At 49.7% G+C, this 13,199-nt stretch overlaps 1 protein-coding gene across 2 annotated transcripts in view; it reads right to left on the bottom strand.

Moving 5' to 3' along the window:
• The window catches only part of ABCA4 (ATP binding cassette subfamily A member 4), a 137,859-nt gene that overhangs the window by 94,102 nt on the left and 30,558 nt on the right, over nt 1–13,199 (bottom strand). For both annotated transcript variants that reach the window (XR_016210884.1, XM_051857469.3), the window contains exons 7-8: nt 3,701–3,790; nt 520–760 (exon numbers count right to left, since the gene is read on the bottom strand). Coding sequence is in view for 1 of the 2 variants with exons in the window: in XM_051857469.3 (XP_051713429.3) it covers nt 520–760; nt 3,701–3,790 (331 nt within the window). In the remaining variant the exon portion in view is untranslated. The remainder of the gene's footprint in view (nt 1–519; nt 761–3,700; nt 3,791–13,199) is intronic.

Below are 13,199 nucleotides of genomic sequence, written 5' to 3'. Positions count from 1 at the left end.
ACCCTCCTTTATGTACCTCACAGGAGCCAAAAAGAAGTGGAAGAAGGGGCACATTCCTTGCCAGGGACTTGCCATGTGGAATGCAATTCCGTTCCACACACAACACACACAGATTTTCATTGCACTGTGATTGTGAAAACAACCCCTCCCCCCGGCCCCAGCCGTGTTTACGTGCCAGGCCCTTCTGACCCGAGCTTGGCATGCGTCTGGGGATTGCCTCCTCTGCTATCACTCTTCTCTTCCCTTCCTCTAGAACTGAGCCCTGGTTCAATTACATCGGTGGGAAGCCGCCCCTCTGCTCCCTTCCCCAAGGGGCCTCCATTCTTTCCGCAGCCCTCACCCAGTATTCTGCATGAGCGTTGCCCCTGTCTGCAAGGGGAAACAGATCTTCCAGGAGCGCTCTGTCTGCCCAAGACCCAGAGAGGCCCAACGCCCCGAACTGGCCTCACCTGGAGGTGTTAAACTCTCATTACACCCAACATCAGCGGCTGATCTGCACACAAGACCCTGGACACTTACTTGTTCTCTTGTCGTAAGAATAGACAGGGTCTTTCCTCGTGGAGTCGATCCCCAGGAAGGCCTTATAGTTATTGTCTTCATACCAGTTGAAGGAGAACACCCGCGAGCCTCCTCCCTCCGGGTAGCCACACAGCAGGTCGGACAGCGCGCCCATCAGCCGTGGGAAGCTCTCCGGGCTGCCGTCCTGCAGCAGAGGTCTGGTCACCCACAGCAAGTCCTGAACACTCGGCCGATGGGCGAACTAGGGCAAAGCGAAGGCTTCCAGTTAGCTTAAGGCAGTCTCAATCAAGACTTCCCCGTATCTGTCCTTGCAACTTCTACCTTTTAAAAGAAAACATGCGTATTCTCAGCCATCCTTCATCCATCCTGCTGTGGAAAGCAAGAAAAGCCAATCCTGTGGCCATCTGCTCAGGGACTCAAAGAGGACAAGGCGTAAAGACAGTCCCAGAGCGAGTCCTAGAGCATGCCACTAGCACTCTGTGCTTTCCAGTCTCCTTTAATTCCCTGGAAATGTGTGCTGGGGGAAATGCAGAGAAGCCTAGGACCACAAGCAGGTCTTGGGGTCTGTTATCAAGATGGGGCTGGAAAATCTGGGGAAATAAAAGGATGGAGGAGCGGCTCTGTTCCAGAAAGTCAAGGTCAGAGCCAATTTCTTTGTCCAAAGAGTTCAGAATGTAGTTTCTTATATTTGGAAAATATCCTCTTATTAGTTTAACTTTGTCAAATGTAAACTCTTCTATTTTCCCTTAAATGTGTGGCTTGTGATCTCTCTTTCTCTCTCTCCGTGTGTGTGAGAGAGAGAAAGAGAGTAAGAGAGAGAGAGAGAGAAAGGGAGAGGGAGAGGGAGAGGGAGAGAGAGAAAGGGAGAGGGAGAGGGAGAGAGAGAGAGAGGTTTCCTGCAACTATAGAATCAAGGCTCCATTCTTGAAGAAAACACTTGTTAAATTCCGTGCCCACTAAGAAGAGGCTGGTGGTCGCCTCCTCTGCACACAGGTGTCTGTAGCACAGGTTGGCCTCATCCTTTGAAAATTGCTCTGTAATACTGAGAACCACGTGCAAGTTTGTAGGAGCTGCCGGGGTATCTTGGTTTCTGTAATGCCATTTAGCTTTGCTTTAGGGAAAAACACAAAATAAAAACAGTGCCACTTTTATTCCCCAAGCATACCATATTCTCACTCTCAGGGGCACTTGGGGGTTTTTAAAAGCATCAGGATTCGGTGAGATGAGCCTGAAGACAGTTCTCACACCGTGGGAAGGGATGCTCACCTGCCGTCCCTCTCCCTGTCCACGCGCCAGCACCTGCCCTGGGAAGCTGAGGAGTGCCATGTGCAGTCCACACAGTGAGCCACGTCTGGGGTCACAGTCTGTGCTTCAGCAATTAAGTCAGAATCTCGAATCGCTTCAACAGCAGCGAGCCTTACGGCAGTCTTAGAAGAGGCTTTTACCATTATGAGGTTGCCCATCTAGTCAAAGCATTTAGAGGTGCGGGGGCTGTTCCAGGGTCAAATGGCCTCATACCCACTAACATAAAGTGGACCATCTGCTTCAGGCTAGTTCACAAATGCTTAGACTTGCTATCTAGACAGGCGAGACATCTTCTGGAACTCCTACCCAGAACTCAGAGCGGTGCTATGCCGTGGGGATTTTTTTCACACTCTCTATCAACTTCAACCCCATCACACTGATATGCATTTTTTGAATGCTATGAAGACAGGAATGTTCAACAGAGACCCCCACGGCAGCAGGTGGCCATTGCTACAGTGGGCTCGTTTCCAACGTGCTCTGCCCCGCACTGCTGCTCTGCTCCGCTCAGCTTAGTTACAGAAAAACAGATGACGACCAGGGGGTTTCCCAAGTTGGCTGAGCCTAAGTCAGCTGGGAATACTGACGAGGAATGAGATCAGGGGAAATTATGTTCCATCTTTTGTCTCCCTGTCACAGCACTTCACCACACTGGACGAGCAGCACTTACTGCCCAGGTCTTCCTTGTTGGACTGTGTAGCGTGCAAGGGCAGTGGCCACGACCACGTCTGACAGTTCACCATCATATCCCCAGCACTTCTCAACCATCAAGAGAAAGAATTGGGTTTTTAAAAAAGATTTTATTTATTTCAAAGGCAGAGTTAGAGAGAGAGAGAGAGATCTTCCATCCTCTGGTTTACTCCCCAAATAGCTGCAATGGCCAGGGCTTGGCCAGTTCGAAGCCAGGAGCTTCTTCTGGGTTTCCCACATAGGTGGCAGGGTCTCAAGCACTTGAGCCATCTTCCACTGCTTTCCCAAGTGTATCAGTAGAGAGCTGGATGGGAAGTGGAACAGCCGGGACATTAACTGACACCCATATGGGATGCCAGCACTGCAGGCGGTGACTTAACTTGCTGTGCCATAGCACTGGCTCCAGAAGGATTGTCTTCTATATAGGAGAAGGCTTGACAACCAGACGTTAATTCAAATATGCACATCTTGGGGCTGGTGCTGTAGCACAGTAGGTTAATCCTCCGCCTGCGGTGCTGGCATCCCATATGGGCGCCGGTTCTAGTTCTGGCTGCCCCTCTTCCAATCCAGCTTTCTGCTCTGATGTAACCAGGGAAAGCAGTAGAAGATGGCCCAAGTCCTTGGGCCCCTGCACCCACATGGGAGATCGGGAAGAAGCACCTGGCTCAGTGCAGCTCCGACCGTTGCGGCCATTTGGAGAGTGAACCAGTGGACGGAAGACCTTTCTTTTTGATTCTCCCTCTCACTGTCTGTAACCTCTCAAATACATAAATAAAATCTTTTAAAAAAATGTACATCTTTAACAAAAAAAAAGTAAATTATTTTGGAGGGATGAAATGAGTCAGTTTAGATCAAGCAGTTGGGACAGTGCCTCCAGTGCCATTGTGTCTGGCAGTGTGAGTCTGTGTGGATTGTAAGATCACCTCAGTACTAGAGACCTAGCACAGCCCTCTGGCCTGGGCTACGCCAGGCAAGTTACTTCTGTCGAGCAGCAGAATGATGGCTCCTTTCCTTTTGCCTCCTACCTGGGAGCATGGATAATCTGGAATATGAACAGGTGCTTTGAAATTGCTGGATAGAAGGATCAAATGTATTTCTCCTTTAACAGATGTGAGGTACAATTACTTAATATATATGACAAAATGGTAGAAAACAATGAAATTATAATTACCATCAATGGGCCACTTACTTCTTGAATTCTCGGTGACATGTCTGATAATATTCTTCCCCAGGATCTCAGATCGATACCTTGAGATCTGCTGTCTAGGACTGTGGGAAGCTGTAATTGACAGGAACAAGTTATATGTATCAGAGTGTGCTCCAGGGTTCTACACACACACACACAGGCCTCTGCTCTGTGTGCTCAAAAACTCTTTGCTCTCTTTCTGCCGCAGGACCGTTTCTGCTTCCAGAAACCAGATGCTCTTATCTATTTGAGAAAACCAACGGCTCTTATTCCAAGTCACCCCGCTGAGCTGGTCAGTCACAAATAGTTTCATGGTGACATTTAATACACTAAAGTAACACTCTGACTGCTGGCTTAGCAACACCGAGCAAGACTCCTGGAGGAAGGAAAACAGCGCACAGCTGCCCGAGCGGGAAGGAGGTGCCTAACTGTGCCCCTCGGGGCTGCCTCCTTGTTCATGTCTTTCTCCCAGCTTCCTTTCCGAGGCAGCTGTGTGTCTTCCTCTACTTCACGGTACTGTCTCTAGGAGATTTCGCCAGTCACACCCACCACATTTAATGCTGCTGCTGGCAGGAACCAGAAGCTCCCCAATGGATGTGCCCCCTGACAGCAGGGTTCCCTGATCCCGGCCCATGCAACAGCTCAGGGTGCTCATGCATTTTCCATGCTGACAGGGGACGTGGAAGCCCACAGCTCCGCTGCCCCCGCGCCCCAGAGCCCAGGGTGAATCCCTGGTTTACCAGAAGCTGACGTCAAGTCCTGATTGACTTCATTCTTTGTCGTTCCAAAACTGACGGAATCACTGATCCCATCCGGGTCTTTGGGGACCGAGTTCTCAGTTTTGAGATAGTGGTTTCAAACCCAAGTGTGCCTTGTGAGGAGGTCAGAAGTGAGCCCTGGCATCTGCATTCTAATACGCTCAACTCGTAATCCTCAGCGGAGAATGTGTGGGCCACAGGCCTCGGTGGCTTCTTCACTGCCAGTGTGGTTCTCTCAAATGAGCCAAGCTGAGGAGCAGGTGCAGCCAGGCCGGGACTGCCCGGGTTCCCTTCCCTAGCCCTGACTCTGCCCCACTTTCTCCCCAGGTGGGCACAAGGGCCTTTGTATTCTCACTCGCAACTGTGGAAAAACTTTACACAGTCAGGGGACATTGGCATCTGAGTGGGTAATGAAAGGCTTTTCTGGGCATGGGACACACAAAGCAGACAGGGGAAGAATTTTCCAAGGGGGTGGAAGGCTGCACGCTAGGAAGCAGCTTCCCTCTTTAACCTGACCCTGGGCCTCAGCATTGGCTGGCCAGCACCTTGGAAATAGTTTGAGTGAATGCCGGGCAAAGCACCTTCATTCCCGTTTTAGCCCCTAGGAGGGTGGGGCTGAGAAGAGCGAGTAGGAAGGAAGCAGGTGCACACCTGTGCCAGTGGCAAGGTATCACCAAGTCCTGTCCATTCTTCCCCCAGCCACCTTCCCTCTCTAACTAGAGACCTAAGCAACGTGTCGACAACCTGATCCAAACAACCCAGCTGTTACCACTGGAGGGACATGAACATGGACTGGGTACTCGATCATATGCAAGTAGTACTGCTGATTTTGTTGGGAGTGACCACACCATGTGGTTTTATGACACACGTTTTGATCTATTAGAGATACTTAGGGAAGTATGTGGGAATAATTGCTATGTTATCTATGATTTGTTTCCAAAAACTTTAGCGGGGATGTTGGGGGGCAGGTAGGAAGAGAATGATTAAAACAAGAACAGCCGCATGTGGCTAGTAGTCAATGCTGGGTGACGAGTACATGGGGGTTCATGATGTGATTATACTTCTTTACACGCTTCTATAATAAAAAGTTTTAAACATAAATAAGAAGCTGTTTGCACACAAAATGGATAGAGCTTTAAATGAACACTGACTGAATGCTCCCCCTATTTTGTCTTCCCTGATAGGATGATTGCCTTTGTTCTCCTCCTTCCCAGAACAGTGCTCGGAACAGCCCTCCTGCTGCTTCCCTGGCCCATGTCCCCTCCCTTCCAAAGCATCCTCACAAAGAGCCGAGGGCTCTCTAACAGTCCAATCCAGTTATGCCAATTCTCTGCTCAGAAGCCAGCCCCCCCCCCCCCCCCCCATTTCCAGGAGGGGAGGTCACGGCCATGCTGAACACAGAGGCCTCTCACAAGCTGCCCCTGGCTCCCTCTCCAGCCTCCTCTCCCACCTCCCCCTCCTCCCACCCTGTGTGCCTGGAACATTTCCACTGTCCATCCAGCCTCATTCCTAGCACAGTGATCCCTGTGAAAGACAGGTGACCCCAGGGGTCCAGATGCTCCTTCTTCCACGCTGCAACTTGCCCAGGCCCTGCTGTGCTCTCTCTCTCTTTTTAAATAAAGATGTATTTATTTATTTGAAAGAGTTACAGAGAGAGAGAGAGAGAGAGAGAGAGAGGAGAATCTTCCATCTGTTGATTCACTTCCCAAATAGCCATGGGGTTGGATGGGGCAGAAGCCAGGAGCTTCATCCAGGTCTCCCACGAGGGTACAGGGACCCAAGTACTCAGGCCATCTTTCCTTGCTTTGTCCAGGTGCATTAGCAGGGAGCTGGATCAGGAGTGGAATCAGTGCCCATATGGGATGCTGGCACTGCTGGTGGCGGCTTTACCAGCTACACCACAGCGCTGGCCCCGAGAGTGTGAAGAGTCTGATGGGTTACTAGGCAGTCAGGGTGGTCCCGGTGGAAATTTGGGGTGTAGAGTGTTTGCTTTCCCCTGAGGGTCATCTTCAGTACGATCAAAAGTACCTACCTCTCTCTGCTCTCTTAGGAGCCCGGTTTACTTCCTTCCTCGCCCTTGTCAGCCCTGGAAATTAGCCTCTTGTCTGTCTCTGTCACTTGACTCTAAGTTCTGTGTAAACAGGAACTGCATCTTGTGCTGCTGTGTTCATGTTAGATGCTCAGAGAGTATCTGATGAGTAAGCGAATGTTCTTATTATAGCAACAAGCAGATGGATTATAATTGCTTATGCCCCCGACACCCAATGAGATGGTATGATCCTTAAGGACAAGGATGTCTTTTTGTCTTTGTACCAATCATCCCATCCATTGCATTTTCTACAGCAGATCTGGAGACCAAATCATAAACCCACGTGCCAGGTAGTAGAATGAAGGTTACCATGAAGGCTGTGATCATCAATGTCTAGTCACAGCCCTGCCACACAAGTCTTCTTTAAAGTTGCCTTTCTTAAAAAGGGTAAAGAGGGGTCGGTGTTGCAGCACAGTGGGTTAAGCCCCAGTGACACCAGCATCCCACATGAACGCCAGTTTAAGTCCTAGCTTCTCCACTTCAGACCTAGCTCCTTGCTAATGTGCCTGGGAAAGCAGCAGATGATGGGCCAAGTGCTTGGGCCTCTGCATTCACATGGGAGACCCGGATGGAGTTCCTGGCTCCTGGCTCTGTGGACCCAGACCTGTCTATTGTAGTCATTTGGGGAGAGAACCAGCAGATGGAAAATCTCTGTCTCTCCCTTTCTCTCTGTAACTCCGCCTTTCAAATAAATCTCTTTTTAAAAGAAGAGTAAATAGTCAAATTCCTCTATGTTGATGTCTCATTAGATTTGGATACAGTGAAGAAGTAGTAAATTAATGACTTTCTGAAAATTCATAGTCATTCAAATTCACTAACTCAATGTTATTGACCAGAAGTTCTGAATCAGATGTGGAACACCTAGTTTTTTTTCCCTTTTTTTATAAAAGGATCCCTGGGGCTGGTGTTGTGGTATAGCAAGTAAAGCCGCTGCCTGTGGTGTCAGCATTCCATATGGGCACTGGTTCTAGTCCTGGCTGCTCCACTTCCAATGTAGTTTCCTGCTAATGTGCCTGAGAAAGCAAAGGAAGGTGGCCCAAGTCTGTGGGCTCCTCCGCCCATGAGGGAGACTGGGAAGAAGCTCCTGGATCCTGGCCTCAGAGAAGCCCAGCTCCAACTGTTGTGGCCATTTGGGGAGTGAACCAGCAGAGGGAAGACCGATCGACCAATCGACCGATCGACCGATCAACCGACTTACCTCCCTCCCTCTTCCTCTTCCTCTTCCTCTTCCTTTCTCTCTCTCTCTCTCTCTCTCTCTCTCTCTCTCTCTGTATGTGTGTGTGTGTGTGTGTGTGTGTGTGTCTATATGTCTCCAACTCCGCCTTTCAAATAAATAAATAAATCTTTAAAAAAATATTCCCGCAATAATAACTGCTCACTTCCAGGAAGAACCATGAAGAGTTCTCCCCACAACTTCCCCTCTCCAGGGTCATCACTGCTAACACTGACACATCTCCTTCCACAAGCATCAAGCTTTCGATTCAATTTTATATTTTCCTCTAGCTGACAATTCTACAGACGTCCACACTGTGACCAGTCTGTGCTTCAGTCACATCAGCTAATACAATGGAGCTCATAGAACACCCGCCCCAAACGGTGTCTCTGCTTTCCCTAAAGGGCAAGTGTTTGTTCCAAATACAGGAGATCAGAACCGCCTAAGCCTATTCCAGCTACAATAACAAAGTATCAAAAAGAAATCTATTGCTTATAGTGTTCCGGAGGCTGGCAAGTTCAAGATCCAGGCTCTGGCAGGGACAGTGGGTGCTGAGGGTGGGTTTCCTGCTTCACAGATGGCCCCTTCTCAGAGGGTCTTCATGTGGTGGGAGAGGCAAGCCGGCTTCCTGGGGTCTCTTTGCTGAGGGCACTCATCCCAGTCATGACCCAGTCACCTTCCAGGGGCCCTGCCTCTTATCATCGTTACCTTGGGGACAAGGATTTCAACATATGAATTTTGGGGGGAGACATTCACCTCACCTGAATTCTCATCACCCTGTTACTAAGAGTTCTAAATAAATCAATAAAGGAAGCATAAGAAAGACCGCACAAGAGAGAATGAAGCATTCCTCCACAAACACGACCTAGCACTGCGTGACCAGCATCGTGCTACAACAGAGTCGGGTACTGTCTGATCAGTTTTGCTGAAGATGATAACACCTGGTTACACCTGGTTACTAAACACCTCCCAGCCCTCCTTGCAAACTCTGTATCATGGCAGGGGCGTGGTCTTCTGGAACTGATCTCTTACAGGAGAGCCCTCTGCCCTGGCACTGCCTGCCCCGAGCATTGCTGTGCTGGGGGAGGGGGGGCAGGCATCACACCCTGGGGATGCTGAGGGGGATAGAGAGGAGCCCAGGCTGGCAAGGAGACCCCCAGAGTCAGTCCCACACCTCTCCCGGGTGACCGCACAGGACTCCAGCATTTTGTTACTCACAGCCAATGGCCATTTCTAAGTGATGTCATCACACAGATCACATTGATCGCCTGTGGACACAGCACCTTCAAGGATCTCACTGGTGTACCTGAGCCTGCCCCTCGCCGTGTTCACTCATGTAGGTGATCGGGATTCTCATCATGGGGAGAAGGGATCTCCTTCGGATCCCGCCCCCTCCATGGCTGCATCTCACTTCCTCCTGCACCCTGTAACCCCACACTGCTTAGAGCGCAGTCCACATTGCTCATCTTTACTCCCCCACCAGCAGCGAGATGCTGTAGCCAGAACCCCCAGTTTCCTCCTGCGGGAATCTAATGGGATATTTCCGGTTTTGTGTTTTCAGGTCTCTCTGTTTTTGTTGACACTTAAAAAAAATCATTTGAAAGGCAGAGAGTCAGAGATAAAAATGGACAGAGATATTGTCTATTACTGGTTGGCTCCCCAAATGCCCACAACAGCTGGGGCTGGGCCAGGCAGAGCCAGGAAACCAATCTAGGTCTACCAGGTGGGTGGCAAAGACTAAGTACTTGAGCCATCACCGCTGCCTCCCGGTGTCTGCATTAGCAGGAAGCTGGAAGCAGAGTGGCCAGGACTGGAGCCCAGGCGCTCTGATCTGGCACACGCTTATGCCAAGCAGCGTCTTAATCACTGCACTGAATGCTTATCCCATCTTGAAGCTTTAGACGGTGCCCTTTTCTCTCTGTCGCCATCAGAACATTGCTCTAGCCTGATTCGATTTGCTTTCTTCTGCCTCTCCCAGGATCTCCTCCATCTTCTCCTTCTTCTTAATATCAAAGATCCTAAGGGCCTCCTCACCCTTGCTCCTCTGGGCCTGCACTCTCTCCCTGGGTAGTCTCACTCCCTTTATTACATAACCTGTTACTTTTTAAATAAAAATTATTTGAAAAGCAGAGAGAGAGAGAGAGAGAGAGAGAAACAAAGACAAAGGGGGGGGGGGGGAGGAGGAATCTTCTATCTGCTGTTTCACTTCCCAAAGCTGGAATTGGGAGCAGAGACTCAAACTTAGGCACTCTAATATGGGAAAGGGGAGTCCCAAGCAGGATCCTAATTATAGACCAAACGCCTGCCTCCTAACCTGCTACCCTTCTGTTGATGACTTCTACATCTGCACCTCCAGCCCAAGCTTCCCTCCACAGCTTCAGACCCGCACATCCAACCAAATGCAGGACATTTGCTTGGATCCAACACTTCCCAAACTGATCACATCACCTTCCCCAAGCCAGCTTCTGTGTCTGCATGCCCTCCTTCAGCCGATGGCACCACCTTCCGCCTGGGAAGCATCAGTGACTCTGCCCCATTCCTATCCCATTGTGCAAATCTCCAGCCCAGAGATCCAGAAACCAGTGCTACATGTGAGTCTAGGAAGGACGAGCACTCAGATTGCAGACAGGGTAGCCATAGGACCCTTGAAAGACCTGAAATCCAGCACCGGGCTCCAAAAGGCTAGCAGGGAAAAAGCAACGTGGTCTGATGGACAGGAAGGCTCCTAAGGGGCCAGGAGCCCAGCGGCACAGACGCTAAGGGATTGTCACACTCGAGCGTCCAGAGAATTTGGACATGAAGTAACTCAGTCACCAGCTCCTAATACTTTTGATTACCGCTTGTTCTGAGCTCCTCGTTTGACTGTGGCTGGCAACCGTCCATGGCATTTTACCTAAGTGGATGTCTTCTCTCCATGCCTGGATCCAGGCATACATGACCTGTAGGTTTTATCCCACAGCAAACTCAACAGATTGGAAAGCACTTATATCTCTATCTATTTATATATCTTTTTCTATGCTTGTATCAATGCACATTTTTGAGGCTCTTAATTTTGCTCTTGAAATTCCTTGGCCTCTAGTAACTCAATGAATGATCTCGTAGGATTTCTCAGCCATCAGAGTCAGTAGGAAGGTTGAGAAAGTGTGAAAGCCTCGTCTGTAAACTGGCTTTTAAATTTCACATTTTGTAAATACTAAATTTCACAGCAAAGCTGAATAACACAACCTTCCTTAAATGTTCAATTTCTATATTTTTTATTTTTAGAAGCTTTTTTTTTTTCATTTCAAGTCTCAAACATTTTTGTAACCTCTGCAAAGTTTGTGGCCTGTAGACACCATGCCTGGCCAGAATCAAGTCACTGGAAATGAGTCCACCTCCTCCAGGAAGCCTTCTCTCCTCATCACCGTGTTCTTCCTGCCTTCCTTGCTATTGGGTTAGGTGCCCCTCCAGGCTGCTCTGAACATTTCTAGGACAGGGCTCAGCGCTGTGGCACAGAGGACTAAGCCTCCACCTGTGGCGCTGGCATCCCACCCATGTGGTCATGGGCTCATGCCCTGACTGCTCCTCTTCTGATCCAGCTCCCTACTAATGGCCTGAGAAAGCAGTGGAAGATGGCCCAAGCCCTTGGGGCCCTGCACCCATGTGGGAGACCCAGAAGAAGCTCCTGGCTCCTGGCTCTGAATCAGTTCAGCTCTGGCTGTTGCAGCCATTTGGGGAGTGAACCAGTGGATGGAAAACCTTTCTCTGTTTCTCCCTCTCTCTGTCTATAACTCTATCCCTCAAATAAATAAAAATATAAATTTCTAGTGCATTTATTGATCACTTTTAGATTGGTTTGCTATTATTTTTAGGCAGCTGTCTCTGCAGTAAATTGTAAACTCATTAAGCAGAGGGATAGCTTTGTTTTGTTTTTATATTTTCAGGGCATAGCACACAGTAGGTGCTCAATAAATAAGTGTTGTGTCAATTTGCGAGTAAACTATCATCTAGTCAGAAAAAGGGGGCAGGGGAATGAAATCTGCTGAGGTTTTAGGTTCCATGAGAGATTTCTCTACCAGAATTGGTGGTAACCCACCAGAGGGGTGGTTAGCTCTATCTGGGGGCGGGGCAGGTGACAATCACCTGCAATGATCCTGAGGAGGAGGGCAGCGTCTATGGATGGAAGAGGAGAGCCAGGGATTCTGCATAGGGAGAGGAATGTGAGAGCCAGCCAGAGAGAAATTAACAGAGAGTGCCAGGTAAAAGTGAGGCCAGGAACATGGGGGAGAAGGAACAGGGGGCCCGGCAGCTTGAGATCCGTACATGCCTGGTAAACACTTTCTTCTTTGATGTTCTCTGATCGCATACTCATTGATGAAATATTTCCTGGACTCTAGCTACGTCCCTGGCACCCTCGCTCTGTTCCCTTCCTGGCTCTTTGCAGTGGAGGTGCTGAATCATGAGGGTCTTCTTCTGAGACACCACTTCCATCTCACAACAGGGCCCGCCCCAGGGACCTCCACCTGCAGCCAAGCCCCCAGCTGCCTCACTGACGTGGCCGGAACTTGTACCAGAACTTTCCCAGGGCTCTCCTCTTCCTTTGGGTCCCTTCTCCTGTTATCTGCCCAAATGCACATAAATTGTTCCTGTCTGAAGAACTGGGAGACACTGTTTATTTGAATGGAAATATGAAAGCATTCTTGGAAAAAAAGGTCACAGACAAAAATGGCAAGTATCAGCCCTACACACACACTCTCACTCTCTCTCTCTCTCTCTCTCTCTCTCTCTCTCTCTCTCCCCACACACACACACAGCTTTATATGTCAGACACATTATCTTAATTTCCCAAATAATGAGTAACCTTTCCATGACTTATGACTGGGCTCAGAACTGTCAGCCCGAGTTCAAGTTCTGATGGGACCTCCCGAGGAAGACAGGAGGCATAAAAGGACTATGAAAGGGGTCCCCCTCCCCACTGTGGTTGGTCTGAGCAGCCCCTGAGCCTTGATCTCTGGGTCATCAGAGGAAAAAACCCAGGTCTTTTCCCTGAGGTTGTGTCCTATTTCACACATACATAGAATAAAGCACATCAGCTCCAACACACCTTGAGTGCTGGCCCTTGATGTTTTCAAAGCAGTGGGTTCATCACACAGATGTCACTCTACCCACACACGAAGGAAGGTCTCAGGAGTTTTACTTTCTGTGAGTCAGACTGTCTGGAAGCAGTATTCGCTTCTAGGCTGAGGACACACAAGGGAACACGGGCAGCCTCGGCTTCCAAGAGCCTTCGCGGGGAGGACACGGCCTCTGGGAGCCAGAGGAAGGCTCTGGGGCAAGGGCTGCTAGGCTGCTAGCTCGGAAGCACCCGGCCAGAGGCGCAAAGCAAACCAAGGGCAGCCACCCTGTGCGGTCCTGGGCTGCAGCTACAGGAAGTCCAGATTCATCCGGGAGGGAAGTCGTTGC

This window comes from Oryctolagus cuniculus, chromosome 7 (assembly GCF_051225735.1).
Source record: "Oryctolagus cuniculus isolate XC-2025 breed Fujian yellow rabbit chromosome 7, ASM5122573v1, whole genome shotgun sequence".
Lineage (NCBI taxonomy): Eukaryota > Metazoa > Chordata > Mammalia > Lagomorpha > Leporidae > Oryctolagus > Oryctolagus cuniculus.
The sequence above is the reverse complement of the archived record's forward strand: the minus strand, read 5'-3'. Positions and strand labels throughout refer to the sequence as shown.